This window comes from Brassica oleracea, chromosome C6 (genome assembly GCF_000695525.1).
Source record: "Brassica oleracea var. oleracea cultivar TO1000 chromosome C6, BOL, whole genome shotgun sequence".
In the NCBI taxonomy this organism is placed as follows: Eukaryota; Viridiplantae; Streptophyta; class Magnoliopsida; order Brassicales; family Brassicaceae; genus Brassica; species Brassica oleracea.
This window is the reverse complement of record NC_027753.1, coordinates 37,541,236-37,562,813: the sequence shown is the minus strand read 5'-3', so window position 1 is coordinate 37,562,813 and position 21,578 is coordinate 37,541,236. Positions and strand designations below refer to the sequence as shown.

The following is a 21,578-nucleotide window of genomic DNA, read 5'->3' as shown; positions in this document are numbered from 1 at the left end:
GAGTGGCATTTTGGTTATTTAAATTCTATTTATTTATAGTAAAGCTTATGCAGTCATGCACTATAGGTACAAACAGAGAATGAAGATCCAACGTAACCATAATCTGCCAAAACAGAGTTAACACAAAAACATTATAAACATTTTGGTAACAAAGTGATATATATATATATATATATATATATATATATATATATATATGTATATATAGGTAATCTTAACTGGGGTTCTTAGCTACGGTTAAGAGATCGTTCTTATCTTTTCTTAGATTTTAACTAAGAAAAGCTAAGAACCGTCTTTTAGATAAGAGATATAACAGCCGTCTTTTATCCAAAAAGTGTAAAAAAAATCTCAAATCATGAGTTAAGAACTTCGGCTAAGAGATCGGGGTTAATCATGCTCTAATGGAAGTTTTTATGGCGAGGTTCTTATCGGAATATAAGAAACCGTCTCTTAACTTTTAACTAAAAAAACTAAGAACCGGTTCTTATATATATATATATATATATATATCACTTTGTTACCAAAATGTTTACAATGTTTTCGTGTTATCTCTGTTTTGGCAGATTATGGTTGAAGCCATTGAAGAACTTTTCCTTGAAGGTCAAGTTACAAAAAAACTTTTTCTCGAAGGAGGGTGTGTGAAGCGGGGTCTCCAACATAGTTGACCGGTAGGTTGGCCTAGTGGTGGATCTTTCCCTTTCAAAAAAATATATCAAATATGTTTCAGCCCTTTTATGAAAACTTTAGATTTCACATTTTTGTTATTTTTTTATTTTGTTATTTTTACTGAGTTCTAAAATCTCATTCCATCGTTAAAATATCAAGATTATGTAAATGATAAAATGCTATATTTATCACTATTTTCTCAAATTGGCTAGCTAGTTTTGTAATTAATAAAATTGATGAGAATAATTCTTAGTGTAAAAAAAGAAAGAAATGTAGCTTGTAACCGGAGACAAAACTTTAAGGGAAATTTGGGTACATGTCTATTATAACAGATCGTCAAATTAAGCATATAACCATAAGAGAACTAAAGCTATGATATTTGTATAATAATTGTCATATTACCCTTGATATACATTTTTTTTTATTCTTACAAATATGTTTTTCCCTTCTACTTTTAATTGCTTTTAGTTTCTGTTAGAACAATTATTAAACTTTGAATTTAACATAGTAAAAACATAGATTTTTTTCTACACATAATATGTTTTGAAACTTTTTAAACAAACATATATTTTATAATTTTTTTACGATATTCCATAACCACAACTTTAAATCTATATTATCATAGAAATATATTTAGTATAGTCAGATTTTGTTTTCAAATAATACACAATCAAATATCATCTCTCTCTATATATATATATATATGCAAAACAATTCTTTGTTTCCTCCTTTATGTCTTGTTTTTATTCTTCTTCGTATTCTCCCTTTTATTTTTAATTTTCTTCGTTGTGATATATTATTGTTGTGATTTTATTGTTCTGTACGAACTATTTGCCAAATATAGTATATCACAATATCACATAATTCATTCAAATAATCACGCGACGAGAATGAGAAATTGGTCCACTTTGGTACCAAATTATCGCACTTCTCGATGCATGGCTATATTCTTATTTTTTCTTCCACTCCACTGTGGTTATCATAAAAATTCTCCCAAACTTTAAAGGGCCGTATGCATATTAAATGATTTGTAGATGAGATGCCAAGGATAAGTTTCAAAATCTAGACCCACTATCATGTAGTAACTAAAGATTATAACGAATATTTTAATTCTCAGGAGTGTAATCTAGTAGCACCATGTCTTGTACATTCCTAAATTCTAATCCTGAAAAGTAGCATATAAAAGATTTGACAATTAACTAAAGGCGAATGGTTAAAGAACATTTAAACCATATAGAACCCTGGCAAGTATCATAATTAGTCATAGCCTCATAGGTACTGCAAAATCTTATTAAAAAATTCAAGAATACATGTATCTACCTTTTTTTTTTGTTTGGAACACAACATACATGTATCTAGCTCATACTATTTTGTTAGGACTCCACATAGAAATACCATTCAGCCTTTAGGCTCTTCACTGCGAGTCTGCGACCTTTCTTATCGATCACAAAAAAATGTGTCCTAACCACCAGTAGTTGTAAAAAAGAACTAAAAATAAATAGGTAAAACTACTAGCATAATCGATATTATTTGATAGAGGGCACATAATACATAGTCTCTTGTGACCGGCTTCTGAAGCAAGCTTACTTTAGATTAGTTGTAACTTTGATAATGCGAGCTAGGGAACAAAATGGACCCACGCTCATAGTGTCATGTTCTATATTTAGCAACTAGCTAGAGGATAATCATGGCGAAAAACATTTAAATATCATAAGATCATGGCAAATAAAAATTAGGTCAAAATAGATAATTTCTTTGTTTCTATATTTAGTTTAGAAGCCTAGAGTAGGGCTGGAGAAAAAATCTGAATCCGAAGAACCGAACCGAACCCGACTCGAAAAAGTAGTACCGAACCCGAACCGAAATTGACTAAATATCCGAACGTGTTAAAAAATGTGGTATCTAAAAAACGGAACCGAATCCGACCCAAACCGAAGTATTCTGGGTACCCAAATGTATCCGAAATTGATTTCTATACCCCCTTATATAAATATATATTTTAGATTTAATGACTATTAAAAACATCCAAAATATATAAGATATTTTTAAATTATCCAAAATACTTGAAAATATATACTAATAGTCAAAAGCAAATGTCTAGAATAGCCAAAATATACTCAAAACACCAAAAATATTTGAAATATCTATTGATTATCTATCAAATATTCAAACAAAATCAAATTATATGTTAAGTTTAGGTATTTTGACATATGTTATTCAAATTTGTATGTAATATAATATTTTATTTTTAGATTTTGAGAAATTTAAAGTATATAATGAATTTTAAAATTTTAAAAATAATTTTAATGGGTTATCCGAACCCGAACCGAACCCGCAAAGATTCAAACCGAACCTGAACCAAAACTTAGAAATATCCGAATGGGGCTGAAATCTTTGACCCCGAAAACCCATAAACCCGAAACCCGAATAGATCCGAACCGAACCCGAATAGACCCAAACCGAATCCAAATGGGTATCCAAACGCCGACCCCTAGCCTAGATGCTGTTAATAAATCATAAGAACTTGCTGAAATTAGGTAGTTCATGATGTCAATTTTTTTTTTTTTCACTGGAAAATATATTAATGGGACAGAAGCCAGAGGGCCAAAGCCCAGCACAATATGATACAAAAGGCCTAAACAAAAGCACACTTAAACGTAAAAGACCCAACAGAAGGCCCAATATACAAACAACAGAAAGACCCGAAACACAAGGCGCATTAACTCAATATCTTTCGGCCCGTTGGGGAAAAAAAGTCACGACGCCACCACGTGTATGAACCGTCTTGCGCTCAAAGTACACGCGTCGAGACGCGGAACCATCTTCTTCCTCCGGTGCCAGCGAAGAGGCGCCGTCAACGACGAAGCCAAACCGGTGAAAAGCCAACCAATCAAAGCGGCCTTCACGGAAGTTCAAGTTTGGAATCTAAAGTAACAGATCTACGTTTTTTTAAAACACCATCAATCGTCTTCAATCGATCCGAGAACCAATTTTCCTGCATGAGCTAACTCCATCTTTAATGATTCAGATAAGCTTGAAGATGGCTACGACCCTAAAAAAAAGGAGGAAAGAGACATCGGAGCTTCAGATCAAGAGTCGATCGGACTAAAAAAGAACAAAAACGCAGATCGAGACCAACCGGAAAAAACCGGTGAGAAGCCGACGAAAGATGATGCTATGGGAGCCATCCTTTCCCGGAGACCATAAACCGGCGAAGACGGTGATAAAGGATCCACCGCTTCTCAGAGTCATAAACCCGACCATCGGGAACCTTAATCGGAAAAGATCCGATGAACAAAGCTTCAACGCTCTCTCTGAAAGATACGAGAGAGATAAGAGAGAGAGCGGAAGCACTTCTTCATGATGTCAATTATTCATTATTGACATTTTTTTAAGACTTTGAATTTCAAAACGTAAACTTTGATGTTAGTCCCAAATGAAGGTGGACGAAGGGGTGTGAAAGAAGAGCGACCGCACGTGGCTAGCTGGGCCGTCGTGTCTCTCGTACGTTGTTCGAAACTCTACACTTTGATTTCGACTCGGTCACCACCTCATCTTCTTCTTTTTTTTCTTTGTCGACGGTCACCACCTCATCTTCTTTCACTTCATTTTCTGATTCAGATTAATCTACACGTTTCTTTTTAGTGTTTTCGACTAAAGAAAGATCGAAATTAAGTTTCATTGCTTTGTGTTGTTCAAAAAAAAAGTTTCATTGCTATGTCATCAAAATCATTCATAGTGATCCTCTTTTATTTATGTAACTATGTTCATGACTTTTAAGCGAAAAAAAACTATATTCATGACGCCATTGGTAAAGTATTTATAAAATTTAGAATAAAATAAAGGAATTAGTTGGATCTGTATGGACAGAAGGTGGGTAGGCCAATATCGAAACCCATCGAATCTTAACAGCGATTCATGATTTTCTATTAAGCGAATTTAATGATTTATTGGTCCACTTTGGGAGTTTTCATTAATTTAAAGTATACGAACACGCCCCACATTATTATTTATATATATATAAAGTATACGAATACGCCCACATTATTTTATATACTACACTGCCCATTATTTGCATCAATACACACATAGATCCTTCATCGAATTGATTCGATTTTTGTTCTTCTCACCTTTTCTTTCATCTTACGATGACTTTTCAAAAAAATAAACGAAAAGACCCCAGCTTTTTAAATCATCCAACTTTTGATTGGATCAATGTCAAGTGTTACGTTTTGATGATCGTACAAGTATTTTAACATAAAGTCTCTCCACTATATTTTTTTTCAAAAAAAAAAGTCTTTACTAACACGAGTAATAGCTATACATATATAATTTCATTTGTGAATTTCATCTAGATATCTTTTGACTGCTTTCTCGTTCGTCTCGAATATGAACGACATTTCTCGTATCTGCAAACACGTAACGAGATTGATCAGCTTCGGTTCTTTTTAACCTAATATTGAAACACAAGTAACAAAAAATAATCACCTGGATTAAGCTATTGTTACTGAGATTAACAATCTCTCCATGTTGAACTTCTTTCTCGTTTATCCATATAGAAAACTTGCCAAGATTCTTGATTACAAAACACCCATCTTTCTTCAACTTGATTAGAGCCTAAAATCAAATAAAACCACATTTTGAAACTCTCCATTGATCAAAAAGGTATATAAAAAAACAATACATGTAATATTATGAAATAACGTCATTACCTGTCGCCTAGAGATTTTTTTCCAAGATCCTGACTTTGCTAAGTCGATATCCACTAGATATTCACCAGTCGCTCGTCCAAGTAACACCTGAATAATATTGAAAACGTTTATTATTTTAAACAAATGATTAGTAACTCTAGTTAAGCACCATTCAAAAGAATATTTCAATAACCTCCGGTTTATTAATGTAATGCTTAGAGCTTCCGTATAGCATAGCAAAAGCTTCATGAGAAGTGATGTTACGGTTCATGTAAGACTTAGAACTCTGCTCTAATCTCATTATCATTCGCGCCACTTCCTCAGTTCGATATCTTGACGCTACACACAATCATCATCACATCTTTGTTACACAAAAGACAAGAACCGGCAAAAAAAAAAACTACAGATTGTGTGACAGCTTAGTTAGTTACCTTCCAGTTCGTACAGGTCTTGACCAACCGGTTCAAGGTCCATGCCAAGAATCTGATTGGTTTAAGAAAAAGAAACACAGTTTCAGTAAAATTAAACAAGAAAAGACAAATAATATTCACAGGCTTGTAAGAGTTTATATACCATAGTTTCAACATCTGAATATGAAGGCAAATCTTCATCACTCTCAATTTCATCGTTGTCTTCCTCTTCTTGTAACATTGGAGTAGTTATATCCATCACCGAACTCAAAGTATGTTCATAATGTTGTTGTGATGTTGAAGTAGTTGTAGTAAAACTAGAAGTAGCTTTCTCGGTATAGCTAGCCTTGAATGCATTAGAACAACTTCCTTGTTCTGTAACAACACTATCTCCACTACCAGAACTGTGGAACATGTCATTATTACCTCTGGCTTGTGATGACGATGATGATGGTCCTCTGTTCGGATACGGAGGTGGTCTCATAAGCTTCCTCAGTGATGATGGCGGGTTTCGAGCTTTCTGTGTGTACATAGTAAAGTCAATATCATCGGTATCTGGAATCTCATCGGACTCTTTGTTTAAAGTGCATATGATAACACCGTTAATGACTTCTGGATGCGGGTCCCAATCAGGCAATGACATAGCACTATGACAATACTCCTCAGGTTGGCTTGGCAAATACTCTGGATCAATCCAAGTCTCCGCTTGGTCATGTGACACTGATGTTGTCTCGTTGAAGGATTGAAGCAAAAGCTGTTCTAATGCATTTGCTGTTGTTGTTGTGTTCGAAACATCGCAATCGTTGAATAACTGATTCACTATTCCATCACCATCAGCTTCTTGAGGCATGATACCTGGGAAAGAGTTATGAATGATTGCCAAATCAACCGCATCAAACTCCAAGTCCAAATACTCTGACCCTTCAAACGCGTTTCCTCCAAAAGCAGCGTGATCAAGATCTTCGTTAATGACACTGTTATCAACGTTACTAAGAGGATACATCTCCTCCAAACGCCTCCTCTTGCACGCCGTGTAATACTGCGACCTGACTGGTGTTCTGTGTTGGTTATGATGAGATTGTGGAAGAAACTGATCCGAGTACGTGTAATCGAATGCGACTGATGAAGATAGAGATGTGACATGAGGGTTGTACAGAAGAGAATGCCATCGATCTCTTAGTTCAGAAAGTGTGAATCTCCTAGAGAACTTGACTGCTCCTTTAGCTAGTGACTCTAGAGAAGCTCCATTCTATATTATAACAAGAATATTGATTAGAAAATTGCAAATAATGATTAAAAATTGAAAATACTGGATTTCAATATTCAAGATCTTTATCATATCGGTAAATAATCAATAAGAAACTCGTAAGAGTCCATCTAATCAAGTTTTGATTGAATTACTTGAGACGCAAGCTAGCTAGTTGATTCTAGGGTTTAAACGCTGCAGTGATCTAGGGTTTTAGCTCAAGATGCAGTAACATCATCACGTTACAAAAACACGAGATACGAAAAGACAAGAACATGTGATGTAGTAGAAGATTGCAGAAGAAAAAAACATAGTGGAAATTAGGGTTTCGTGAAAGCTAAAACCTCGATGGATTTTCTGAGACGAAAGTCATCTTCAGGGATCCAGTGAGACGCCATCGGAGACGCAAACGATAAATCTTTTTCTTCAGGGAAACGATCGAAGCTTCTATTGAGTCGACGAGATATTGAGAAAGGAAATATTTTCTAAATCAGCCACCGAATCTTAATTTTCTATAATTAACGTTTTTAATTAGCCAAATAAAAAGAAATAACTCCTTAGTCTTCTGGTTTTCCGATTAATTTAATTTAACCCAATTTTTAAAAAATCTCGATATATATCCTTTTCCTGATTAATTTTATGTTATTTTCTTGTGAAAAATAGTTTTGATTCTTTTATATATATATATTATTTTTTATTAACTACCAATTACTAATCAGTGTCCATAAAATATTTAAATAAAAATTAAGCAAACCCACATTAGCAGTTTGATGATTAACTTAATTAATTTAAAAGAAATAATAATGTTAAATATGCGTTACGTTAGGCGGTTTATATATGGAAGTCTAATCGAATGGAACGATTAGGATGTAAACTCCAAAGAAGCATTGATGCTCATACTTCTTCCATTAGAGTTTCAAGCCACCACTGGATTCCATACAACTTTTGAAAACGACAAAACGATGATGCACTAAAAAAATATTACCCTTAACGCAAAAAATAATACTATTTCTCAACACAAAAAGTTCCAGATGTGTGCAATGGGCTATAAAGTTAAGCCCATCAGCTTAGAAGTCATGGTAAAGTACACTTCGGTTGTAATGCCCAAAGCAAAACCCACTAACGTCCACAGTCTTGGGCCAAAGCATATTGATGCTGAATGCTTAATATTAAATTCTATAGATCTTATAGGCCCTCGCTTATTTAACCTGAAACTAGAGTATAGTGCTAAAGATTCTTGAATGGTCCACAAGCAAATACAAAACTATCTAAATTCTATAAATAAATGTTTATACATATAAGCTATATAACACACATATTATAAGACTCTGAAGAATAGTGGTGGTCACGTGACAAATGACAATGAGTCTTTGTAACCTTCGTGGAGACCACAACGCTGTCTTTTCTTCGGTCGGTCTCTTCTCCTTAAAAGGCATATATAGGGCTATTAGATTATACGCTTATATGTACTTAAATATGCGTATTAAGACTAGTATTTTTATATACACACAACATGCTAGAGCTTAATGTGAAGCATGTGCATGGATGGAGAGACGGTCCCACGGGCTTTTATGAGGCCCATAAAGCTAATGCAGGGGGACCCGTGGCATGGCGCTAGTGCCTACAAGTGGAGGGATCCTAAGAAAGTAAAGTACGTAGAAGTTTGATCTCGTGATCGTACGTACTGTTTCTACTATTGGCATGCAGTGTTCGTCGCGTAGGGTTACAGAATTAGACTTGCTTATTATACTTAACTTGCCATGTATTCATGAACTACAGTTACAATCATCAGATCACCTTGTATATTTTTTTCGTTTTTTGTTGTTATATATACGTACGGTAGTAAATTCGTATAAAGTAGGTGACTGCACAAGAATATCAACACTAGGGACATCTTCAAAATCAAACATTAGTTTTTTTTCTCCCTCGCTTTTGTTTTCAAAGTATTGTTCGCGTTTTGTAATGGAATAAAGTTATTCTTAACGCAGTAAATCGAATATCTTAGCTTTAGGAAGACGCTTTGAGTCACTTCATTCCTTTATTTCCAACAAGACAAAACCCGTTTTTAGCGGAAAGAGCATAATTATAACTTAGCTTTAAGCAAAAAAATGATATGGTCACAAAGGCGTAACGGAGAAAATGTTATTTTACAAGAAAATGCATCCATTCGTTCAAATCTACTTACATGAGTCATGACTGTATACTTGTGAGAGTAACGCGATTCATATTTACTGATGTTTTACACAGACATTATAATGGCTATGTATGTTATCAAAAAAAAATAAAAAAAATAATGGCTATGTATTAGCATTATAGCATATAGAAGATGAAGAGAGAGAGAAAAAACTTTTATAGGTTTAAAAAAAATACTAGCTGAAAAGCACTTAGTTAACTAAACAGTTTTGAAAACGTAACTTGGTTATTTTTATAATGAGTACGTTGTATATGCGAGTTAAAAGCAAGCCTTATCAAGGAAAGAGCAGACAAATTAATGTTTTAAGCCAGTATATCACCAGTTCATGAAACCACAAGACTATGTAATACTTAAGCGAGTGAACGGTTTTCTAACGTTGAGGACCTAGTAAGCTAGGGTCGAGTCTATTTCATATAGTTTCAATTATGTTTGATACTAATGGATGCATAAATAACAAAATACTCAAAATATCATATGTTTTGGTAATTAGCTTAGATTTTGGCTTGAACTATATTTGTTAATTAATGTATACAAACATTGTAGATGGTATTCTAAGTTCTCGAAAACCAAAACAGTTGATAGTTAACCAAAGTAAACGTGTTAATTTATATCATAGCTGATTCGTTTTAAATAGATACTGAATTGTCAAGGTTTTGCTAATTTTGTAAGGTCTTATTATTGGGTCTGGCAATGAATATTTAAATCATGTAATCGGTGTTCCTAGAGTTTTCGTATTTTGTAATTTCTTAGAATTTTTCTCATTTGTTATAGATTACAAATAAAATTTGTTTGTTAAGTCTCAGAATTGTTCATAATGAAATATGTAGCAGGGAAAATGAACTTACACTCACATTAAAAGCGAACATAAATCTTCTTTTTACTTAATACTCCTAACATTTTATAAAGATCGGATTCACATCTAAATCCTTACTTTACACTAGCTGCTTAAATGAGTCTCGTCTTAAAAGATATAGCTTTTTTCTAACACGACGTATAGATAATAGATATAATCATTGAGAAGATTGTCGGAAAATACTGTTAGTGAGAAGAATGATTGAGTAGCATATATATAAAGAGATGGAGAGAGAGGGAGAGATGCCGCGAAAAGAAAGGTGAGCACAAGGCTCGAGAGTGATACTGTGATAGACATCAGCATAATAATAACCGGAGGTGATCCTTATTCTTGAATCTTTCCTATAATAAGATTACCTTTGCTCATTCTTCACTCTCTGCTGGACTTGGGGGAGGTGAAAAATCGTAATTACATTTTATCGAAACATACTAATAACATTAACATCTTAGATCACCTCGACTGGGAAAAAAATCTCGGATCACCTCTTATAATCATTCCAGTGCACACAATTTGATGACAAGTATTACTACTAGAATTTACGGCTAGATTGACGTTGATTCAGCTTTGGGTTAACTTAGACCATCTCTAATTGTTTTTTTTTTCATTTATTTTCTCAAAATGAAGTAAACGTATTTTGAGTTTTTTTTTTGTAAACTGCAAACTTATTTTGAGTTTGAGTTTCACTGAAATGGTTTTCTTCATTTCTTCCATTGGTTTTTAATATATTCATTTTTCAACTTCTTGTTCATTTTAATGATACATTTTATTCGATAAGATTTAAAATTATAATAATTTATTTTAAAATTTCAACTAAACTTTAATTTTGTTTGAATAAAGTATTTCTTACACCATTAAAATTACATAACCCCATACTAAACAATAATAGAGTTCTATTTAAACAATACTATTTTTGACAAGAATTATTCTATGTTGTGTTAAATTTGTTTGTATTTTTGTAATAGTTATGTATTATTAATGTTATTTTTTATTTTCTGTTTTTTATTTTATATATATCATTATTAAATTATAAATTTTATATTTAAGTATTTAATTAACTTGTTGTTTATAATTACATTAAAATTTTAATTATTATTCACAAATTAAACAAAAAACATTTATTAATATTTGTATATGATTGTTTTTATGCATACGATGAAGTTTTGTAAAATTTTAGAGATTGTTACACAAATAAAAAATCTTAACATTAAAATGAGTTTTGTAAATAGTATTTTCTCAAATAGAATGTAACATTATTCATATCCTCATTTTTACCTCAAAATGATGTATTATTTTGATGTTTTCCTGGTGGATTGAAGCTTGACTCTCCCGAAACTAGACACATCTTTTATAAATTATAAACAATTGATATATATGTTTTTAAAAAGATATATATGTTTTTCCTAAGAATACGATGATTTATGTGGTGTTTTATAAAGTAAAAAGAATGTTGGATGAAAATGTTTATTTTTTTGCAACTATGTTGGATGACAATGTTAATCATTTGAACATGTTGTATAACCTCATTGGCTTAAGCTGTTAAGCATGACTACATATAGCATTACCCATTGTTGATAGATTTATTTAATATAGTCAGAGATATAATCGAAATATATAATTTGAAAACATTCTTTCTTTTGTCGACGTTTGAAAACATCTATATCAAACTTAGCAGATAATAGACATATATTTGCTATACAAATGTTGACATTCTACAGACATCTAGTGTTTATAATGTTTTAGGACGACATTTAAGTATTTAATATTCTAGCTATATACGAACTATAGAAGAACAAAATTAGAACTTCATCAGACCCGCGACAATATTTGCCAGTCTCTTAACATAAATGTCACCCACCACAAAAATAAGCCAATGCTATCTACTAATCTCGTCAAATTATCAAAAATTATAAGAACAAAAATAATGTTAATCGAAGGAAGAAAAAAAACGAAAAATGAAGTAAAGAAAAAAAAGACAAAAGAGACATTAGGCAACTAGTTTAATCATGAGGATCCCGAGTCATCAAAGTTAGGAGCTCCCTTGATTTTTTATTAAACCAAAATTGAGTAATTACATTTACAAATGAAGACAAAATAGTGATTTAGTCAACAAGAAATTCTAAATATATAAAAGGCCATGCTCTCGCCCCTAAATAGTAAATACGATTATTTTTCCGGTACATATTAACTATTAAGTACGAACAGCCATTCTAGATTTATATATTAGGGATCAATGACAAAAAAAATAATTATGTAACGAAAAAGTTAACGAAAATCCCGTTTTTCCTAGACACAATTCATGTTTTGGAATGGGCCCTATACTTGTTTGATGTTCTACTTTTTTTTTTGTTTTGAGAAAATTGTTTGATGTTCTACTTCTTGGTTTTGATTTTTGAATAAGCTTTTTGTTTTTACAAAAAAGTATGGACCGATGACTAAACTAATTGTTAATATAAACCGTAAAGTATCATGTTTTTGGGTATTTCAAATGTTACAAATTTCCTGAATTTTCTTTTAGAATGTATATGCTCAATTTCTCATGATTGTTTTTTTTTCACAATTCTTCAAGACTTCGAGGCAAATAAATGAGCTTTTATAAAAAGTAAAGGGATTTTCCCAGCAAAATAAAATCAAATACACAAATCATCAAGGGGATACTAATGGTATTTGTGAGACTTTATCTTGTGAAATTGGGTTTGTATTAATTGGTCCGTCGATACGGAAGATTTGATCAAAAGGCGTGATCAAATCTAGCAATAAGAATTGAGAAGTCAAATCTCACTCGTGACCTGATATTATGTATGAACAATTTAAAATACACGAGATTGTCAACAATTTGCAATAGAAGATGAGAATATCGATTTGTAAATTTCTTTTTATTTGAACAAATTTTTATAATATATTTATAAAGTATCGAAAAGATACATCTAAAAAACACATTTATGAGAAAAATAAAATAATACTATGAAATTTTGATATATCTATCCACCACATTCTTAACAGTATATTTGTTTATAGTCTATATCCACTACGCTAGATTTTTCAACAAATTTGCTTTCGCTTATGTATAATAATTCACATTTCTGAAAATTTGTTCCCATCTAAACTATATATAACTATGTAAGAAATAAACTAAATTTGTTCCTCACCCACTGTCAACATGAATATAAATTCTTGTCTTCGGTCCATATTTGAATGCCATAAACAAATTTTATATTTGGATTGCACTTTTTTTTCTAGAGTCTTCAATAGATTGGAGATACTTCGATTTAATTAAAAAAAAAACTAAATGATTTGTCAGCCTCGAGACTAAAAGGGACTTCCACAAAAATATAAACTTTTAAATCGCTTAACTATTATCATCAAAAGCGCTTGCTTCGGTTCTAATGTCAATCCAAGTTATGACTGAAAACGGGGTACATATTCAACCGAGAATTTCAGATGATTTGTATTAAAATAACAAATACACTGTTATTGAAACATGAATTTTAAAAACTCATTTAAAATCCAATGTTATTGAATTTGACATTTATTAAAGTACTTTGTAATCCACTGTTATTGAAAATATTTTAAGTTGTGGAGTTTTAAAGTTTTCAGGTGATTATAGGGTGTTTGAGTAGAATTTTTTAGTTAAAAAAATTAAAACCCAAATCCCATAGTTTTAAGTGATATTCTAGAGTAGTTTAACAAAAATCACTTAAATCTCTGCGGTCTATTGAAATCATCTAAAACCCTATTAAAAATCAAATCAGATCAAATGTTAAATTGAATACATCTCCGTAATTTTTAGTGGTTTTAATTTTACAATTATAGAATATGTATGACCAATTGCTACGTACTTGTATAAAATATTTAGAGGTGATAATCAATAGTAGCTAGTTTCAGATAAAACCACTGACGGTTTTAATCAAGATAAGTATGTATGTTGTAAAGATTATGTGTATATATGGTTTTTTTTTTCAAAGATGTGTATGGGTTATTGTGGTGTTAAATTGCTCTATTTTCATTTCCAATGAAAAGAGCCAAATAGTCCCAAATATAATTTTTTATTTAAATGTTTTCTCCATTTTAAATACGAACGTGAAAGCTAAGTTTTCTACTTCAACTGGAATGAGCTAGAAATTTTAAATACAGAAAATAATATTCATGTATGACCAATTATAGAATATGTATGACCAATTTTTAGTGGTTTTAATTTTACAATTATAGAATATGTATGACCAATTGCTACGTACTTGTATAAAATATTTAGAGGTGATAATCAATAGTAGCTAGTTTCAGATAAAACCACTGACGGTTTTAATCAAGATAAGTATGTATGTTGTAAAGATTATGTGTATATATGGTTTTTTTTTTCAAAGATGTGTATGGGTTATTGTGGTGTTAAATTGCTCTATTTTCATTTCCAATGAAAAGAGCCAAATAGTCCCAAATATAATTTTTTATTTAAATGTTTTCTCCATTTTAAATACGAACGTGAAAGCTAAGTTTTCTACTTCAACTGGAATGAGCTAGAAATTTTAAATACAGAAAATAATATTCATGTAGTAGTATGGGTAAGAATGGAAGACGATCACATCCATTCATCGGCTAGTAACAATAATGACTCGTGAGCTAAAGCTTAGAGTAGGGTTTGCTGTACAGCCGAATCCCCCTTTTAAAACACAGGCCACATATGTTTACTATTTCTTAAAACCATTTGTTCATATAATCTTATCTATTGCTCGGTTAGAGGTTTAATTATAGAAACACATCTGGCTGGTTTCCTACAAAGACAAAATATACCGGTAAGAGGTAATTAATAAGGAAAAATACCGGTATAGAGGTTTAATTTAGAGGAAATGAAAAAATGGTTTTTGAAAAAAGCCGGTTAGAGGGCTAACTGTGAAAACACATGTCAGGACTAACTGCGAAAAGACATCTCACTGGTGAGTTGGAACCTCCCTCTCAGATTTACCCCTACGCCGGACCACGCGGATATAGACCTATGCTTTATGACCCATTTGAAAATCCGGAGAGAGGGTCCATCCGTGGGCTGCACTTCCCCTTGGAGATTAGTCTGGGCCTCGGTCTGGGATACCTCCAGATTAAAAAAAAAAAAAAAAAAAAACACATCTCACTGGTTTTCTGCAAAGAATAAATATAATTGCATTATGCAGTCAACGTTCAATTTGATTAGTCTATTCAATTGCTAATCAAAATCCCTCTTTTTTTCCGAAACAATGTATAAAACATGAATTCCAGACCTTTTATTTGTTTAAAAATTTATCACGTATTTGATCACATATAACTGAAAATAGCATTTTCAACAGTATATCGAAAATTTCTTTGATATATTTTTTGGCACATGATTTGGTATTATTATTAATGTTTTAAAAAGTGACAAGGTTCTTCCTACATGACTGAATTTATCACATAGCTCACATATACTTTATAATGTCATGGCCAAAAAACAAAAAATATGCATACACACTTTATTAGTGCCACGTAACCCTTGTTAGACGAACAAAACTTAAAATTACAGAAAAATTAGCGCACGTAGGCTTCTTCGAAAAGTTAAATTTTCGACTGTGTCAATGAAGGTCTAATCGCCGTGATTAATCTGTAAACCAAAACCTCACGATAAGACCGTCGGTGACGATAAAAGGTCAAAGCAATGTGACGTTAGACTTGCCAAATTCTTTTTGAAAAGACTACCAATAATTTTTTTCTTCTTGTGAATTCTCTTTAGTGTTTTTGATGATAACCCCCTTTAATGGTTGCATACTATTTTTATAGAATTTCATATAATTATAATTCAGATTGAAATGGGAAGAAAAGATAAATAAACGGTTGAGAGGGAAAAAAAAAAAAAAAAAAAAAAAGCGGTTGAGAGGGTTTTGCGGGGGAGGGACATGTGGAGATAAACTCCCTGTTCTAACACGTGGCCTTTTAGCACTTGGTAAAGATTAACATTATGAGATTTAAATTATTTCATCTAGTTTAATTTTATTTTAAATATATGCGGCTTTTTTTAATTTGAATTTTTTTATTTGAATTTACAAATCATAACTTTTATAAATCTAAAAATACGAAGACAAATAGTTATTTTAAATTTTACTAATACATTTCATGCATACTATTTTGCATCTTGAAATACCGATTTCTTAGTCATTATTCAAATTTCGTGTTTATATGAATTTCAACTGTAATAAACGACTATGAAATAATGATGAATAATGTATTTTTTTTAAAAAAATGTAGAGGGTAATTATGATCACCTCAAACTAGTTGTGAATATTTCGTGAAATCCATTGAGACAGAAAAAAACTTACATGATGGCATGATTACTCTAAGAAAATTACTTAAAATAATGACAGCTTATATTTCTTTTTCCTTTCTTTCAAAAATATATAGTGAGTTATATTTATGTGATGGGGATTCACTCAAACTGGAAGATAACTGTAGTGAAGTGCCCAAAGCAAAAGATCTTCATGGGACTCTATATGTCTTAAAAACCTTTTTCTCTCTCTATCCACAGAAAACCCAGCAACTTCCACTTTCAGAGATCAAAATTGTGTTGTCTCTAAAAAATGTTGAAGAGAGACTAATTCCATGGAGGCGTTTGCAGTCTTTTAGTTGATCCAGTCTTTCTCAGTTTCTCCAAGCAAAGAAAAGATTTGCATCTTTCTTGGATCTCTTTGGGGTATGTTGTGTGTGTGATGTTGATTATCACTTGGAAAATAAATGGCAGGATTTTTCTATCTAGGAGGGAGAGACAACAACAGCAGCAAACAAGATCATCATCAAGTTGACAAGGATCATCATCATCATCAAGACAAGAGTAACTATCTTTATCTTTACAAAGACGAGATCTATAACACCAACAAGGGTTTCGAGATTTGGCCTCCACAATACTTCCAACAACAACAAGAACAACAACAACATGTCACACCTCCTTCAAACTTCTACTCCTTTGGAATGGTCCCAAGCGGAAGCAGCAGCGGCAATAACAACAATAACAGGAGCCGGGGTTTATACATCAACGTAGTCTCCGATCATGAGCCGGGAGGATTCACCGTAACGAGACAAGGAGGTATGAATTGTCAAGATTGTGGGAATCAAGCTAAGAAAGATTGTCCTCATATGAGATGTAGAACTTGTTGTAAGAGCCGAGGCTTTCACTGTCAGACTCACGTTAAGAGCACTTGGGTTCCTGCTGCTAAACGCCGTGAGCGTTTGGCTCAACTCGCTTCCTTGCAGCACCATTCAGCCTCCAGCCGCGAAACGCCAAACGCAAACGCTAAACGCCTACGTGAAGTAGATGGTGGTGATAATGATGATGATAAAGACCATAATGGTGGTGGTGGATCGTCTCTTGCTACCCGTGTGGTGAATACTAATTTTAATTCAGGTAAACTTTGATCATGGTGTGTGTTTTTCCAATTGATGATAGCGAATTTAGCTTACAAGATTGGTTGAATCTTCAAGAAAAGTGTCAAAGTGTTAATTATGAATGTTTGTGGAGAAGTACAACATCATTTGCGTGTGAATGAGGATGTCCGCCGGATACTGCTGCTTTATTTTGTCTAAGTTACTGTTCCTTGGTAAACCTGACGACATAAAAGGGTTTATAACCAAGATCAATTTCATGTAACGTTATTCAATAGATATATAAAGATAGATTTGGGTATAAAATCAAGAACATGTACTAAAAGAGGCTTAAAAAGATAAGGTTTATTTTTTATTATTCTTATAGCTGTGAATGAAATTTAGGGTTGGAGGCGATTCAAAACTTACCACCGGAAGTTAGCTCACCGGCGGTTTTCCGATGCGTTCGAGTGAGCTCGATAGAAGAGGATGAAGATGATCAAGAATATGCTTATCAAACGGCTGTGAACATTGGGGGACATGTCTTCAAAGGCATTCTTTATGACCAAGGACCAGATCAAGATCACCACCACCAACTTAACCTCCTTGCATCCACTGCTACAACCACCAATGCCGAAGAGATTGCTGCAAAAACGGCGGTTACTATTGCCGGAAACAATAACAGTGGATTAATTCTTGATCCTTCGTCGCTTTATCCTACTCAACTCAACTCCTTCATCACCGGTACGCCATTCTTCACACCTCCGAGGGACTAAGTTATTGAATATTATTTCCGCTTTACAACGTTATAATAATAAGAGGCCTTTCTTTGTTGTTGTTGTTTTTGTATTCATCTTTGCCTTTTAAAAACTTCGTGCAAGTTCATAAAACTCCCTTAGCTAGGTTGTTACTTAGTGGTGATTAACATGCACATCGTACGCGGTACGCCTTTTTAAGAACATCAATGAGAGTTAAATTAATGTTTGAGTTTTAATTTTTGATATTTAATTTTATTGTTTGTTTACTGCACCTTCTCAGTTTCCTCTTGTGATTATTCGTTACATGAAACTGTCTCTAGTACAACTCTTTTTGGTTCATTGCGTAGTATCGATCTCTTTGTGTCAATTTCAATGTCGTTTAGTTGGAATTTTATGTATTACTAATTATCTCTCTTTTTAATTGGTGTACGATATATAGTACTTTTTAAGTAAAGGTCAAATCAGAAACTAATAAATAACAATATTTGTGGGTTTGATATTGAATTAGCTTTCTGGTTGGTGTTGAGCTCGAAGCTGCTTTTTCCCCCGTTTATCCGTTTGCTTGCTGGTTCCAAACGTGAGTTAACTAGGTTTCGTGTTCCATTGACGAAAGATTTGAAAAAAACATATTTTAAGAAGGCATTGAACAACTTTTATATTACCCAATGGAATTCCTTCGAATTCTCTATTGAAATATATCTAACATCTGGGAAGATGGAAAAATAAATTTTTTTTTTTTTTTGAACAATAACTGGGCGACTTTAAATCTCATTCCTGCATTAACTTTAATCTACTTTTTGTACAAGTTTAATCTAGTTTATTACTCCATCCGTTCCTAAAAGATTTATATTCTAGAAAAAAAATTTGTTTCAAAAAGATACATATTTTATATTTTCAATGTAATTTTTGTCAACTAATCATGAGAAATTGTGAAGTCTAAGAATATTAATTACATTTTTTAAAATCTTATTGGTTTAAAAATATAGGAAATATAAAATTATAAAAAAACTATGCATTTATAGCTAAGTTTTAATATGTTTTATTAAAAAGTGTAAAAATTTTAAAACATAGATCTTTTAGGAATGGGAGAGTATATTTTATCTGGTTTGAGTCTAATAATTTCACACATATTTCCTTTATTTTGGCCACTTTGTTTTTACTTAGATAATATCGTGTCATTCCAGTAGATTCAACCCCTATCTACAACATAGGACGGTAAGGTTAAATATTTCGAGAATGTCAATTAATTGCGAGTCCATACGGAACATGTGATTTGTTAATCGGCGTAGCTAGATAAGTGTAAACGGATAGTAATATAGGGGTATTTATAACAAACTATGTGCTTCCCTGCAGAACCATGACAAGTTTAGCTATTTGATCACTACTTGCATGGATGTGGCTATTATTCGTCTGTAGCTTGTCCTCTTATTTGGTAACAATTTTTCCCTTACAGTTTGTAGTTTTATATACACATCTATAAGTGTTACAAAAAAAACACATCTATAAATGACTGTTATAGATGCACAATTACATATAGATGTCGTCTAAATTGGTTTCGTTGTCCTAGTAAAATGATATTTAATTAATATGACAGTATGTATGTGTGAACTGATACTGTATTATTGACAATAATGATTAGCTAGTACCGTGTATAGATTGCTTGATTTAGGACAGGTTAAAAGGACAGAGGAGAAGATGGAAGTTACTAAAAAATTGTAGTGTCTGACTCATGACATGTGATCTCTTCTTTCAGACTCTCTCGTTCAAATTTATTTTGTTTTGTTTTTAAAATATATCAATTTCCAAATAACTGTAACTGTTCAATAAATCACGATCATCCGCTCTGATACTATGCTTAATCAGTCTCACTTCTTGTTTCGCAAAAGCTCTACAGGATTATCCCATGGCTTTCCTTTTGCTAATAGCTTTTCTCTAGCCATATTTTCTTAATTAATTTTGGATTTCTTTATAGTATTATGTATTGATGAGGCACATGTGGTTCCGATGGTACGTATACTTTCCTCACAGTTCAAATGTTAGGCATCATCATCATTAATTATCATTAAAACGTTAGGTTAAGTTTGAAAGGATGGTTATTAGCGAGTAAATTGTTAATTAATTTTGTTGAAAAGGGAAACTTATGGGTCAAGAAGCAAGAAGCCAAGAAGTGTCCAAAGACTCGGCACATCATATCATTGTAAATATTGTAAAGTCTATGGTCAAGGTGAGAGACTAGTATCCAACAAAGATTTGAAATGCATTTTCAACTTCTGTTAAGCACATACCTAACTCGATTCTGATTGATAGGACACCTACTTTCTCTTTTATCTCAATCCCCTTTTCATAAATCATAGAAACCATCCACCCGTATATATCAAATAGTGACAATGTGAGCAAAATTCGTATATGCAATTTAACATTTTACCAAAAAAAATAAAAAATTTGGTATATGCATAAAAACAATTTAAGGCCCATTTGCGCATCTACACGTATGAAACAATTTTTTTGTTCATTTCACTTCTCTCACCTCCTAAAAACCAATCATTAATTAAAAAATATCATGTTGGAGTTGTTAGAATACGATATCTCACTTGTACTTATTTACCTTATAGTATATTATATATCTTTCATTAGTTCAGCGTAAATCTCTAGCTTCCAAGTTATAGGAACCGTGCGATTATTAGATTATATATGTAGTGTATGGCTATTGCCTGATAACAATACAAGTAAAATTTCTTTTTACACGCCATGTGATATACTTAATGTCGTCTTATATACAAACGATGTATATTTTCAATTCAGAATTTAAAGTCAATACTAAAACTTAGATGAATCATATGTTATTAGTTGAAAAAAGTAGATTTTAATGTAGATGTATAAACCAAATGAAAGACGATTAAAAAAGGTTCGTTAAAAGAAAGAGATTGGTCCCCCACTGTAACTGAGCGAAAGTTGTGGTTAGGGCTTCTCTTGGATTTAGTTAAATTCTGGAGGATAATTACTTGTTTGTCGTTTGTCCTATAAACGGCATCTATTTCTAATCTCGGTGTATTTATTAACACAATCGTGGTCCAGACAATGTGTTTGTATCCATTTAAATACACGATACATCAATGCATGTTAAATGTACAGATCAATTATTGTAAACGTAGTCCTAAAAATGAACGAATTATAATTTTAATGTTACTCAAAGATACTTATTATATTACATTAGCTTCAGTACGTCGATTGTATAGCCATCACAACCAAAGGCGCTACCCAAATGGGAATACAAATATATTTAAAGGAAAAGTGGCATGATCGATAACATGAGAAAGAGCAAGCAAACTTAGCTGCTGGGTTTCATCCATAACGTTATTAGGATCTTAAGAATCGGTGGTGTTCATATTATCTCACCTGTGTGTGTGTGTGTG

The 21,578-nt window shown here is 32.3% G+C and overlaps 2 protein-coding genes across 2 annotated transcripts; one reads left to right on the top strand and one right to left on the bottom strand.

Annotated features, from left to right (window-relative positions):
• Nucleotides 1-4,984: 4,984 nt before the first annotated feature.
• LOC106298153 lies at nucleotides 4,985-7,427 on the bottom strand. The gene is made up of 7 exons (XM_013734234.1): nucleotides 7,358-7,427; nucleotides 5,931-7,016; nucleotides 5,789-5,840; nucleotides 5,551-5,696; nucleotides 5,379-5,465; nucleotides 5,155-5,283; nucleotides 4,985-5,075 (listed from the first exon to the last, which is right to left on the bottom strand). Exons 1-7 carry the CDS (start codon nucleotides 7,409-7,411, stop codon nucleotides 5,001-5,003), a joined length of 1,629 nt encoding a protein of 542 aa, XP_013589688.1. The 5' UTR covers nucleotides 7,412-7,427; the 3' UTR covers nucleotides 4,985-5,000.
• A 9,077-nt stretch (nucleotides 7,428-16,504) lies between these two features.
• LOC106298895 (protein SHI RELATED SEQUENCE 5) lies at nucleotides 16,505-18,414 on the top strand. The gene is made up of 2 exons (XM_013735025.1): nucleotides 16,505-17,450; nucleotides 17,813-18,414. Exons 1-2 carry the CDS (start codon nucleotides 16,784-16,786, stop codon nucleotides 18,181-18,183), a joined length of 1,038 nt encoding a protein of 345 aa, XP_013590479.1. The 5' UTR covers nucleotides 16,505-16,783; the 3' UTR covers nucleotides 18,184-18,414.
• Nucleotides 18,415-21,578: the final 3,164 nt, after the last annotated feature.